The 12204-nt window shown below is 38.9% G+C and overlaps 1 protein-coding gene across 5 annotated transcripts in view; it reads left to right on the top strand.

The window, feature by feature from the left end:
• The window catches only part of flncb (filamin C, gamma b (actin binding protein 280)), a 79117-nt gene that overhangs the window by 43369 nt on the left and 23544 nt on the right, over window positions 1-12204 (top strand). For 3 of the 5 annotated variants that reach the window (XM_053649795.1, XM_053649794.1, XM_053649798.1), the window contains exons 4-19: window positions 263-413; window positions 511-629; window positions 787-864; window positions 1576-1738; window positions 1868-2068; window positions 2544-2666; window positions 5785-5922; window positions 6048-6174; window positions 7051-7187; window positions 7362-7555; window positions 7726-7839; window positions 8101-8244; window positions 8626-8749; window positions 9701-9861; window positions 9966-10056; window positions 10148-10317. In XM_053649795.1, the coding sequence (XP_053505770.1) occupies window positions 263-413; window positions 511-629; window positions 787-864; window positions 1576-1738; window positions 1868-2068; window positions 2544-2666; window positions 5785-5922; window positions 6048-6174; window positions 7051-7187; window positions 7362-7555; window positions 7726-7839; window positions 8101-8244; window positions 8626-8749; window positions 9701-9861; window positions 9966-10056; window positions 10148-10317 (2235 nt within the window). The remainder of the gene's footprint in view (window positions 1-262; window positions 414-510; window positions 630-786; window positions 865-1575; window positions 1739-1867; window positions 2069-2543; window positions 2667-5784; window positions 5923-6047; window positions 6175-7050; window positions 7188-7361; window positions 7556-7725; window positions 7840-8100; window positions 8245-8625; window positions 8750-9700; window positions 9862-9965; window positions 10057-10147; window positions 10318-12204) is intronic. The other 2 variants (XM_053649797.1, XM_053649796.1) reach the window with 1 other exon arrangement.

Below are 12204 nucleotides of genomic sequence, written 5' to 3'. Positions count from 1 at the left end.
ATAAAGGAATGACCATTATAGGCCTGTTGTTTCTTCATTTCTGCTGCATTGTTGAACCCTTAATTATCATGCTTTACAGAATTGCTACTAAAATGTGTTTTATTTAAGTGTTAAAATGACTGAGAAATTGCTTTACATCACTTAATTTCAGAAGAACACTACAAATGGCTCTTTTGATCTTACTCATAATAAAAATATAACTAGATATTGTTCCATGTTAATCCTACCAACCTTTAATCACTTTGACCTTTGCCCTGCGCAGGTTATAGCTCCTGAGGAGATTGTGGACCCGAATGTGGATGAGCACTCTGTCATGACTTACCTGTCTCAGTTCCCTAAAGCCAAGCTGAAGCCTGGTGCTCCACTGCGCTCCAAAACTCTGCACCCCAAGAGGGCCAAAGCCTACGGCCCTGGTGAAGGACACTTTTCCCAAATCAAGGGATCCAACATTGTTGTCTTTATTATGTAGTTTTTACCCGTCTTACTGTCTTTATCTTTCTCTCTGTTCAGGCATCGAGCCCAGAGGAAACATGGTGTTAAAACCAGCTGAGTTTATAGTTGAGACAGTAGAGGCGGGACTTGGTGAGGTGCTGGTGTATGTCGAGGATCCTGAAGGTCACACGGAGGAGGTCAGACATCATGTTTAATTTTGAGAATTTTGAATCACAGTTATTTGTAAGACTTTTAGCTTATGCCTCATTGTCCTCATTAGCATAGCGTGCGTTTACAAAACTAGCATGAGGATTACAAAAATTCACCTCTGACTGTCATCTGTGCTTCTTCCAGGCTCGAGTGATCCCCAACAATGACAAGAACAGAACCTACTCTGTAGTCTATTTGCCCAAAGTGGAAGGTCTTCATAAGGTACCCAGCGTTATGTTTTATATTTTGTTGTTTCTTGGTATCAACGTGTACCAAACAGAGACATCCTGTATGGGTGGACCAGGAATAGTTGATCACAACCCATTGATTGATCACATGTAATCATCACACAATCATCCTGAGTTGCGAGTTGAGTCAATTTTTTTTTTAACTAGCTGTTCTACCACATGGCTAGTTAAACTCCAGCAATTATGTCATGACTGTCTGCCAAAGGTTTTTTTTTCTTTCTTTTTCTGGTGACTTTGGGAGACAATATCACAATTCTGTCACAATTTAGTCTTTCAGATTTTAACCACAGGCATGTTTTCTTGTCATTTGATTTTTAGAGCTAGATATAAGTGATTCATGTAAAATCTCAAATGGCATTAACTACATAAGGTAATAGAATGTATGTAGTGCTATTTATGCCTGGTAAATTAAAATCTGAGAATCAGTTGTAGAAAATAAGCCATTCTTGGGATTGTTGTTGTATTTTAAGATTGTCCGGCAAGGTTTCAAGATCCTCTTTTTGAAGAGTAAAATATTGGCATCCTAGACTTTTTTTGTCTGGCTCACTAGTATTACTTCAGGATAATTAACTTGCCGTATCTTATGGTCCTCCCAGATGAATCAAATGCCAACTCCACACACATTTTAATGTCAAATAAGCATTGCATTTTATGTCATTTTATGTCTGCTTGCTCTTGTGCCCAGGTGAAGGTGTTGTTTGCTGGGCAGGACATTAACAACAGCCCCTTCCTTGTGAACGTGTCCAAAGCTCTGGGAGACCCCAACAAGGTGCAGGCACGTGGTCCAGGCTTGGAACCAGTGGGCAATGTGGCCAACAAGCCCACTTACTTCGACATCTATACTGCAGGTCAGGGTCCAGAGTAGACATGTAAATGTAGACATGTAAACGAAGACATTCAACAAAGCATAGAGTAATCCAGGATAGTTTCATTCATGACCATAACTCTGCGGTACATAAATATGTGTGTCTTCTCAGGTGCGGGCGCAGGTGACGTGGGTGTGATCATTGTGGATTCACAGGGTCGCAGGGACACGGTGGAGATCATACTGGAGAACAGAGGGGACAGCATTTTCCGCTGCACATACGGCCCTGTACTGGAAGGACCTCATGTTATCTATGTAACATTCGCTGGCCAACAAATACCCAGAAGCCCTTTTACCGTACACATCTCAGAGGGTAAGACTTGACAACACAACGTGCCTGCTATATGATTTAGCTAATACTGATCACTTAATGACTGTAATCACTTTTACTCCACCCTTCCCCCAACTCTCTGTTTTATTAAAAAAAAAAGCTTTTTATAGTAAACACTGACCTTATAGACACATACAGTACCCAGTACAATTTCCCTTTTAATCTCTGTAATTTGCTATTTCTCCCTGACCACTAAAGTCCCTTCTTGTCAATCGCTGTTATTTGCATAATTACCTAAAGTGCATAATGTAGTTTGGCTGATGGATGTTTTTTCTCATTTCTTGAAAAACATGTATGCTGACTGTGTGATGCTGTGTGAGTGTCCAGGCTGGAACGTGGTTTTTGGGTATCACCGGAGGTTTTCTAGTGTGTTCTCTGCTCCGGGGGATCGGTACACACACATACACACATATTCTGAAAGTGTTGCTGTATTCTTTTCGCCTGTGTGTCATTCTAGCTCTTCTGAGCAGCGTGCCAGCCGGCTCCCCGGTTCAGATAATCCCTCAGTCTATTCGCACGCCGCCCTCTGAAAAGTCCAAGAAAATGCCCCCCCCAACGCCGCCCAAACCCAGGCGAGCAAGTCAGTATGGCCCGCGGGGTGCGGCACATGCCTGCGCAAGCTTCGTCGTTTCGCTTCCCTCCATCCCATATTCCTCTTTGTCTCTCCCTAATCATCCCTGACCCTTTCTGTCTTTCCTTGTTCCTCCCTGACCCTGTCCATCTCTCCCTGTCCCTGTTTTCCTTTTCAATCCCTCTGGTGTGTCTATTTCGACACTCTAACCCTCTTTCTCCTGGCTTTTTGGCATGTTCCAGTGCTTGGCCATCTGTGACAGCAAAACCTTACATACAACTTGCAGCAGGGAGGGATTGGAATGTATGCAGGACTTTGTGTGAGAGATTCAAAACAGACAAACGCTCGATTTGCTGCTGGTCCCGTCTTAATCCCGCAGAAAGAAAGCTGGACGATCACCTTTACACATGCTCCATTTTCAACTGCACGACCTCTGCAGTTGGGCTGGATCTGATACTTTAATACTCTAATATTTGCTAATGTAATAATTCCAAAATTAACATACCATAACGTATGATATAATAATTACTGAACTCTTGAATTAATTTCTAATAACCTTAACCTGACCAGTGATAAAATATTAAGCATGTGATTGATTTATTGCCAAAACTTGGATCTGGCATTCAGGGGGCTCTTGTCAAAGTGAACGTCTAGTAAATCATCATCATCATCATCTTTGTTGTTGTTGTTGTCATGATCATCCTAATCACTGTCCCATCATCATGATCATCATCATCATTATTTGTGTTCATCATGCCTTCCATAATCAGCATCATCCATTTATTGTCTGCTGATTAACACCATCTAACACAACATAGATAGTTCAACTTTATTCAAACATAAATGAGCTGATTTATAGTAATAAGGCCGCATACACATTTTCTTTTCTTCAAGCTCTTTATTTTTGGTTTGGCTAGGTGAGACTGGAATTACAAAATGACTTCAGTTGCTCATTGAAAAGGGCTTTCATTTGGAGCCACTCTATGATGTTGCTAAATTAGTATATTAGCTCTGTTATTGACCTATGAGATCTGATATTACCTTCAAAAAAGACCCAGATCTAAAATAAGTCCATGTATTTTTTTATTCAGTCACTTTTAAATAGACCAATTTTCTAATAGACCAAATTAAGAGTCTTTATGTAGACCATTGACTAATGTCTTTATATAGGTGGGATAGATGATTGCTATCATATACTGCCAAGTTAGCTTTGTTCTGTCCTTCTAGCTAGCTAGAAGTGATGATTAATAATATTAATGAACATGACTTGAAATTCCTCTTTAAAATCCTGTCAGTTTAGCTCATATTAGCTTGTCTAACATTTAGCAGTAAAGTTGACTCATGTTAGCTAACTTGCTAACTAACATTCACAAGAATATGTATAACCTAAATATCTTCTCTGAAATCCTGTCAGGTTAGCACATATTAGCTTGGCTAGCTTTGGGAATAAAGATTATGAATTGCATACTGAGATTACTTGCATATGACTTTCTATATCCTCTCAGAAATCCTGTTAGGATAAAACAAACAAACAAACAAAATCAGACCTCATATTGATCTCCTCAGAAGCCATTTCCTTGGCTTGCTGAAATCCAGTTAGCTTGGCTAGCTTTAGCCAATACTTAAATATACAACTTGAATATCCTTTCAGAAATCCAGTCAGGATAAAAAAAAAAGCTCTCAACATGTACTACATATGTACTGTACATGTACTGTATCTTTGGTATACTTTAACATTTATATTAAGATATTTATGGTTTAAAAGTCTTCTTTGAAATCCTGTCAGGTTCGCTTATATTAACTTGGCTAGCTCTCAGAGTTTAAAAAAAAACGACCAAAACCCTCCAGCGATAGACTGGCGCCAATTCTGGGTGAAATCTCAGGATAAGCAGTTCAGCACTTCAGCATTTACTGAAAATGAAGGAAAAAAAGCTAGCTTGCTAATGTTAACAGTAAAGATTATCAACCTTTATATTTGCCTTGCAACCAACATTACTGGGATTCGCTCCAGATTCATCGTGTCCCTGGTTAGGATTAAGCGGTTATTGAAATTGAATGAGTGAACATATACTGTATATGTGACATAAAAATCTTCCCAGAAATCCTGCCTGGTTAGCTAGGATTAGCTAATCTAATAGTAACAGTAAAGATTATGAATGTTTATATTAATCTACAGTACAGTACTGTGCAAAAGTTTTAGGCACCCTATTATTTTTAGTACAAACTTTGTTTTTATTTTATGACTTGTACGTTATTGAGTGAGTACAAAAACATTTTAGATTCCCAAACATTAGTTTTCCAGCACAAAATGAAATGTTACAGAAAAATGTTTGAAAAATGTCATTAAAGAAAGCAGCATATTACGTAAGAGACACTTTTCAGACAAAAAACACAATGAAGGCTGCTGGGTTTTGCTGCAAAAATAAGAAGCGAGTGTGACAGTCAAAGTCTCCAGGTTCTGCAACATGCTCAATAAAACTTACAGCTAATTTCCTCATAAAACTGCACTAACTGTACCAGAGACTACTATTTTCATTTTTTTTGTCACACCAAATATGCCTTTGTTTCATTCATTACAGTTTACTGCTCTTTACAGTATTTTTTAAATGTAGAAACATTTAATTTCATTATTTTGAAGGCATCGTTGCTCTACAGCATTTCTCTGCATGTGCCTAAAACTTTTGTACAGTTTCTATATAACAAACAGTTTCTCAGAAACGAGTCCTGTTGGCTCATGTTAGCTAACTTGCTAACATTAACGGTAAAAAATTATGAGCATTTACTTTATATTCATATTTCACTGTATTTTAGTTAAAGTAATTCATCTCTAAAAGGGTTTTTCTGGTATTTTAGACCTTTTTGTACTAGCACGAGGGTATGATATTCCTAAATAATTAGTCTAAATAGTTTAAATAATCAGACTTAACATATACATGCAAACTATGTGCTTGAGCTATTAATTTTTCATGTAACCACCCATACTTTACTCTCATATGCAGTGACATGCTCATCCGAACTAACACTAAATCCCAAGAGATCTGTGTTATGTCAGTGTGTGTACAGTATGCCTACATGCATCTGTTTACTTATTTTGCGTACAAGCCTAACCCCTTTCCTCACTCATCAGCGAGTAACCCGAATGCTTGTCGGGCCATCGGACGTGGTCTACAGCCCAAGGGTGTGCGGGTGAAGGAGGTGGCTGATTTTAAAGTTTACACCAGAGGGGCAGGCAGCGGTGACCTGCGGGTCCTCATTAAAAACCCAAGTAAGTGAGTTCTGAAGCTTCATCATAAAACCAGATCCAGTTCCAGATTACCTCTAATATCAAGTGTTTTCCTGAAGTTATATATCTGTTATTCTATTAAAATTGTCTTTGTTTTTACTGCTAAGAGGGTGGAGATGAACCTGTGAAAGTGTGTGACTTGGGCGATGGAGTATATGAGTGTAACTACTACCCTGTTTTTCCTGGAAAATACACTGTGATCATCACCTGGGGAGGACACGCCATCCCACGCAGGTGAGAACATTACACAGCCATAATCATTTTTAAAGGAATACTCTGGCATTTTTCAACTTAAGCTCGATACATGCTATAATCTCTATGCCAAATGTATAACCAATGATCTATAATCTATCTCTATACAAACTTAATCTCTATGCATGTGTGTATATGTATCTACCACAGACAGGAATTTTGACACTGTCCTTGCTCCGAGAAAATAACAAAAATGTAATTCTAAGGGCATTTGTTATATTTTGTCAATAAATGATTAGTAAATGCAAATATAATGCAAATTCAAAACTATGGGCTGTACTGTTATAGTATAAGACAGACATAAGAGATTGTCTTATCAAAACAGTGGTTATGTAGATTTCTCCATCTTTTTATACTGGGTCAATACAGTAATTTAAAATTTCATTTGAGCTACAAATTTTTCAAAAAGTAGTCTCATGTCAGAAAGGATGAATTATGAAGATTTAGTGCTTAATTTGCAAATACCTTTCACTGAATACTTCACAAAATGCATTTTCATGAATGTTCAATAACTGCCCTAACAATTCCCCTTAGACTTCCATTATAAGGGAGTTTTAAATCCATGTTTTTTTTTCTGTTCTTTTCTTATTAAAGGGAAATGTCTCCAAATTATTGTTAGGGGTTATCAAACATTTGTTAGCGATATGGTAGATGTGGATTATGCTGAAATGCCAACTGGAGTATTCCTTTAATGATAAAGACCTGGGGAAATTACTTTCATAAATAAGAGATTGAGATATATGAAAACTGTAGTACACCGTAGAGATCATCTGGAGGGGTGTCTGAACAACAGATTCTGTGATACACCTCCCTCACTTGTGTGTGTGTGTGTGTGTGTGTGTGTGTGTATGTGTTTAGTCCATTCGAGGTGTTGATCAGTGAGGATGCAGGAGCTCAGAAGGTGAGAGCGTGGGGTCCAGGCCTGGAGACAGGCATGGTGGGCAAGTCAGCTGACTTTGTTGTGGAGGCCATAGGGACAGAGGTGGGAACTCTGGGTAAGGCTTGTTATGTTTTTCGGTTTTCTCTATTCCTCCAACACAGTCAGAGGTCTGGAGGTCTGAGTTCCTTGGACTCAGTGTTTATAGTGTGTGAGTGTAACAGAAAGCAGGCCATAAACGTAAGCTTCTCTCCCATGACATTTGGGTGTGTGTGTGTATGTATACTTATAGGATTCTCCATTGAAGGCCCGTCTCAGGCTAAGATCGAGTGTGATGATAAGGGTGATGGCTCCTGTGATGTTCTCTACTGGCCCACGGAGCCTGGTGACTATGCTGTCCATGTCATCTGTGATGATGAGGACATTAAGGACAGCCCCTTCATGGCACACATACTTCCTGCAGCCAATGATGTTTTTCCTGAGAAGGTCCATCACCACATTGTGCTTTATGTGCCAAAAATTTATGAGTACTGATAATTAAATAGTATATTTAAAATAAAATAAAAAAACACAACAGAATGATAACCATACTGTCTCATAATGATAGATGAAAATATGTAATGACAGTACTGTTGGGTTTTTCCTTCTTGATGCAGGTGAAATGTTATGGTCCTGGTTTGGAGCCCACCGGCTGCATCGTAAACAAACCAGCAGACTTCACTATAGATGCTCAAGGAGCAGGCAGGGGTCAGCTGAAGATCTACGCTCAGGTATCTACCTTCAGTAATTCCTCTGATTGCACAGGCTGAACCCACATCCACAAGCATTCAGGCTCAGATCCTGTATAAGTATGTGCGGAACCTCCAGAATCCCTTTAAATTATATTCAGAGTCTCTTAAAGTTATTTTATTAGCCATTTTCCATATGCGTCCCTTCATTTTGTAAGAGGACACAATGAGGCACCAGAAATCCTTTTTTTTATTTTCCCGTATTGCCTTTTTATTTGACTTTGAGCTGACTTTTTTCTTTAGGACTCTGAAGGCTACCCTATTGACATCCAAATTACAGACAATGGTGATGACACTTTCTTTTGCATCTACATCCCTACAAAACCCATCAAACACACCATCATCATCACCTGGGGTGAGGTCAATGTACCCAACAGTCCATTCAGGGTAAGAGCTCACTCATGTGTAAGACATGATATACAGAATATCCAGTACTTCAATGGCAGTGTTATGTTGGGCTGTAAACAAGTCCTGAGGAGACACGTCTAGTCAGTTATTGAGTGCTCCACAACAGAGCGACAAAGACAAATCTAATTTCACATGGATAGACAATGTATTACTTTGAAAGTTGTCATGCAGATTTTGATGATTTCGTCACTATTTTCTTTAAACGAAAGCTATTTTAACACAATAGTCAGACTATACATGCCGGCATCTACACCACTAGGGGGCCTGAACAGACAGGCTACAAGAAAATGAATATTTAAAGAGGAAAAAAGTATCAGTCATTATCAGAGGAGTATTGGTATTTCTCGACTTGAAATTTAGGTGAACATCGGAGAAGGCAGCCATCCTGAGAATGTGAAGGTGTATGGACCAGGTGTGGAGAAAAGTGGCCTGAAAGCCAATGAACCCACCTACTTCACTGTGGATTGCAGTGAGGCTGGCCAAGGTCAGTCTGTGCATCTTATTTCTGTCTCTACTCTCGTGTGTTTTTTTCTTTTCTTTTAAATCTCATAATAACTGCACATTTTTACTGTTTAATACCAACACTGTATAATTTGGGCTTGGTACAAGAGGAGTGTAAGTTACATTCAACAAAATTTACAGCACTTTTACCTGACAGTGTAAGGTCTTTTAAGCTTTTATAATTTATCCAAAAAGTGGGTTTTTTTTTTTTATTCTAGATCTCATTAAGACAATAGAAACTGTATTTTCATGATCATACTATGTGCAAAACACTAGGCATAAGATCACATAAGGCACATTGTATACACTGTAAATCCAGATAGTTCATTTAACTCTAAAAAATTGAGGAAACTAATTACCTCAAAATTTTTAAGTTCATAGATCAATTTCTTTAAGCCAAATACACTTAAATAGAGTTAATTGAGTTAAATTTTTGTTATATTTAGGTGTATTTGGCTTAAAGAATTGATTTATCAACTTAAAAATTTTGAGGTAATGTTTCCTTAAATTTTTTGAGTTAAATGAAGTTATCCGGTTTTACAGTGTACTTTTGCAGGTCACTTGCAGATTTTTATACTGATTTTAGTGGTAGAAACTTAAATATATTTTCTCTTTCAAATATTTTATGTCAATATTTTAGTCATAGTGTAATAATGCAGAAGCTTGGATACATTTGATGACAACAGAGCACAAACATGAGACAGCTGCGTTGTGGCCAATCAAACTCGCAGAATGTTAACCTTAGAGCCTTGGATCTCATTTAAACCTTTTATTTTATATGCATAACTATTTTTCTCCCAGAATGTCACTTGAGGCCATTGATATACAGTTATCCAGTGATGTTATTTTTATTGATAATTCTTTTTGATACCATAGTGCATGCAATTTCTACCAAAACTGTATACAATTGTTGCCTTTGTCTTCCATCGTATAGGAGATGTGAGCATTGGGATCAAGTGTGCTCCTGGAGTGGTAGGCCCTGCCGAGGCCGACATCGATTTTGACATTATCAAAAATGACAACGACACATTCACTGTCAAATACACACCACCAGGCCCTGGGCGATACACTATCATGGTGCTGTTTGCTGATCAGGTAGGATTAGCATATTTATTATCTTTAGTATTTTTTCTTTTTGCAAATGATGACTTTGTTCACATTTCATAATGATGCAAACAATATTTTTCTTTCGACTCCAGGAGATACCCATCAGCCCCTTCCGTATTAAAGTAGATCCCTCTCATGACGCTAATAAAGTGAGAGCAGAGGGTCCAGGACTCTGCAAGATTGGTACGGTTCTGCATCTGTATGTAAGGAAGTCTGTTAGAACAGGCAGTGCTGTTTTATATGATTCATATCATTTTGTGTTAATGGGGTGTAGGTGTGGAAGTGGGCAAGCCAACACACTTCACGATCTACACGAAAGGTGCGGGCAAGGCCACGCCGGAGGTGCACTTTACAGGAGCGCTTAAAGTAGAGGCTGTCAGTGACTTCGAGATCATCGATAACCATGACTACTCCTTTACTGTCCGTTACACTGCACTACAGCAGGTAAGAGGAAGATCAAATGTAGTCTGTGTTTATGAAAAACATAGAGTTTTAACAAATAATATTTCTTAAACAAGATTACACTGGACTTTGTTAACATGTAAGGAATGAAGCACAGCTGGCATTAATTTCCAATAACAGCACTTCCTTAACTACTTAATTCCTCTTAGAAGGACATGTCATAATGACATGTAACTATTATATCCGTTTATAGTTACATTCAGTGCCCACAAAACAAGTGGTTTGCTGTTGTCTCTTGTGTTATAACAGCTGTAAACAGTCCATAGAGCATTTGCCATATTAGTCATTTTATACATTGGTACTATAGAAATTATAAAGACATTAATATAAACCTTTGAGCCTGAAGTTTTGTCAGAGTTGTTGTTTTAAAAAGAAATAATCAGCACCTTCTGAATAATCAGAATCAAGCTTTCAGCAGTACTGAAAAAAAAATAATGGTGCGTAAACATGATATTTAGACATATAAAATTTTTTTATAGCAGCATATATTAATAACCCAAAAGTTTAAACACTGTCTCTATGATTAATTAAAATATACATTTGATGTTAATTCTATCTGATAAGTGATGAACTGATGAACAGAATATGACTCTATTTAGATAGATCAAAAGCTGAATATTTAGAGGTTGAGGCTATAAAGGCAAAGAGTGAGAATACAAGTTACTAGAAATAATTTATATCACATTTAGAAAGGGAGATCGTATGAGATCGATTTTATTGTTAATATCATTACATACAGATTCAAGATTCAGGATTTTTATTTGTCACATTCACAATTATATACAGTATATAACTTGCAGTGAAATGAAAACCTGGCCGACTCCTCTTTAGCATGTATGAAATATATGCAAATTAATGTGCAAAAATGGATTCACAAAATAAGCAATGAATGTGCAAAAAATGGATGTACAAAATATGCAGTATGTTGCGTGTAGTATCGATGCCAAGCGCTGTGTGCGGAGTGTCAGTGTAGTGCAAAGTGACTGGAGAGTCTTTTTGGAGTCCTAAGGGATCTGAGTGTTGAGGAGTCTGATGGCCTGACGGATGAAGTTTCTCCTGAGCCTCTCAGTGTTAGCCATCAGGCTACGGACATGCTTGCCTGATTGCAGCAGGCTGAACACACAGTTACTGAGGTGGGTGGAGTCCCTGATGATTTTAGCAGCTCTTGTACTGCATCGCCTGGTGTAGATGCCATGCAGACCTGGAGATGCGCTCAGCTAAGCGCACCACTCTCTGCAGGGCTTTGTGGTCCTGGATAGAGCAGTTTCCGTACCATGCTGAGATGCACTGAGTCATTAAACTTTCTATAGCCCCGTACAGAAAGTTTACCAGATCTCTCGGGAGACCCTGAAGTTCCTCAGCAGTCTCAGAAGGTACAAGCGTTGTCTGGCTTTTTTCACCTGAGCTTGAGTGTGATACGTCCAGGTCCAGTCCTCAGAGATGTGTACCTGAATGTGCTCACTCTCTCCATGGGGGTCCCGCTGATCTCGAGTGGGGTGTAGTTCCTCTGCTGCCTCTTCATGAAATCCACAACTAACTCCTTGGTTTTACTGGCATTCAGGGAGAGACTGTTAACTTGGCACCAAGCTACGAGTTCTCTACCTTGTCAAGGTAGGTGGCTTCGTTGTTGTTGGAGATGAGGCCCATAACCACTGTGTCGTCAGCAAACTTGATGATAGAGGCAGAGCTGTGAGAGGACACGCAGTCATGTGTGTAGAGGGAGTAGAGCAGGGGGCTCAGGACACAACCATGTGGGGCTCCGGTGCTCAGGGTCATGGTGTTGGTGGTAAACTGGCGCACACTCACTACCTGAGGTCTGCTAGTGAGAAAGTCCAGGACACAGTCACAGAGGGGATCATTAAGGCCTAG

Source organism: Ictalurus furcatus, chromosome 19, assembly GCF_023375685.1.
Source record: "Ictalurus furcatus strain D&B chromosome 19, Billie_1.0, whole genome shotgun sequence".
NCBI lineage: Eukaryota > Metazoa > Chordata > Actinopteri > Siluriformes > Ictaluridae > Ictalurus > Ictalurus furcatus.
This window is presented reverse-complemented; position numbering and strand designations above follow the sequence as displayed.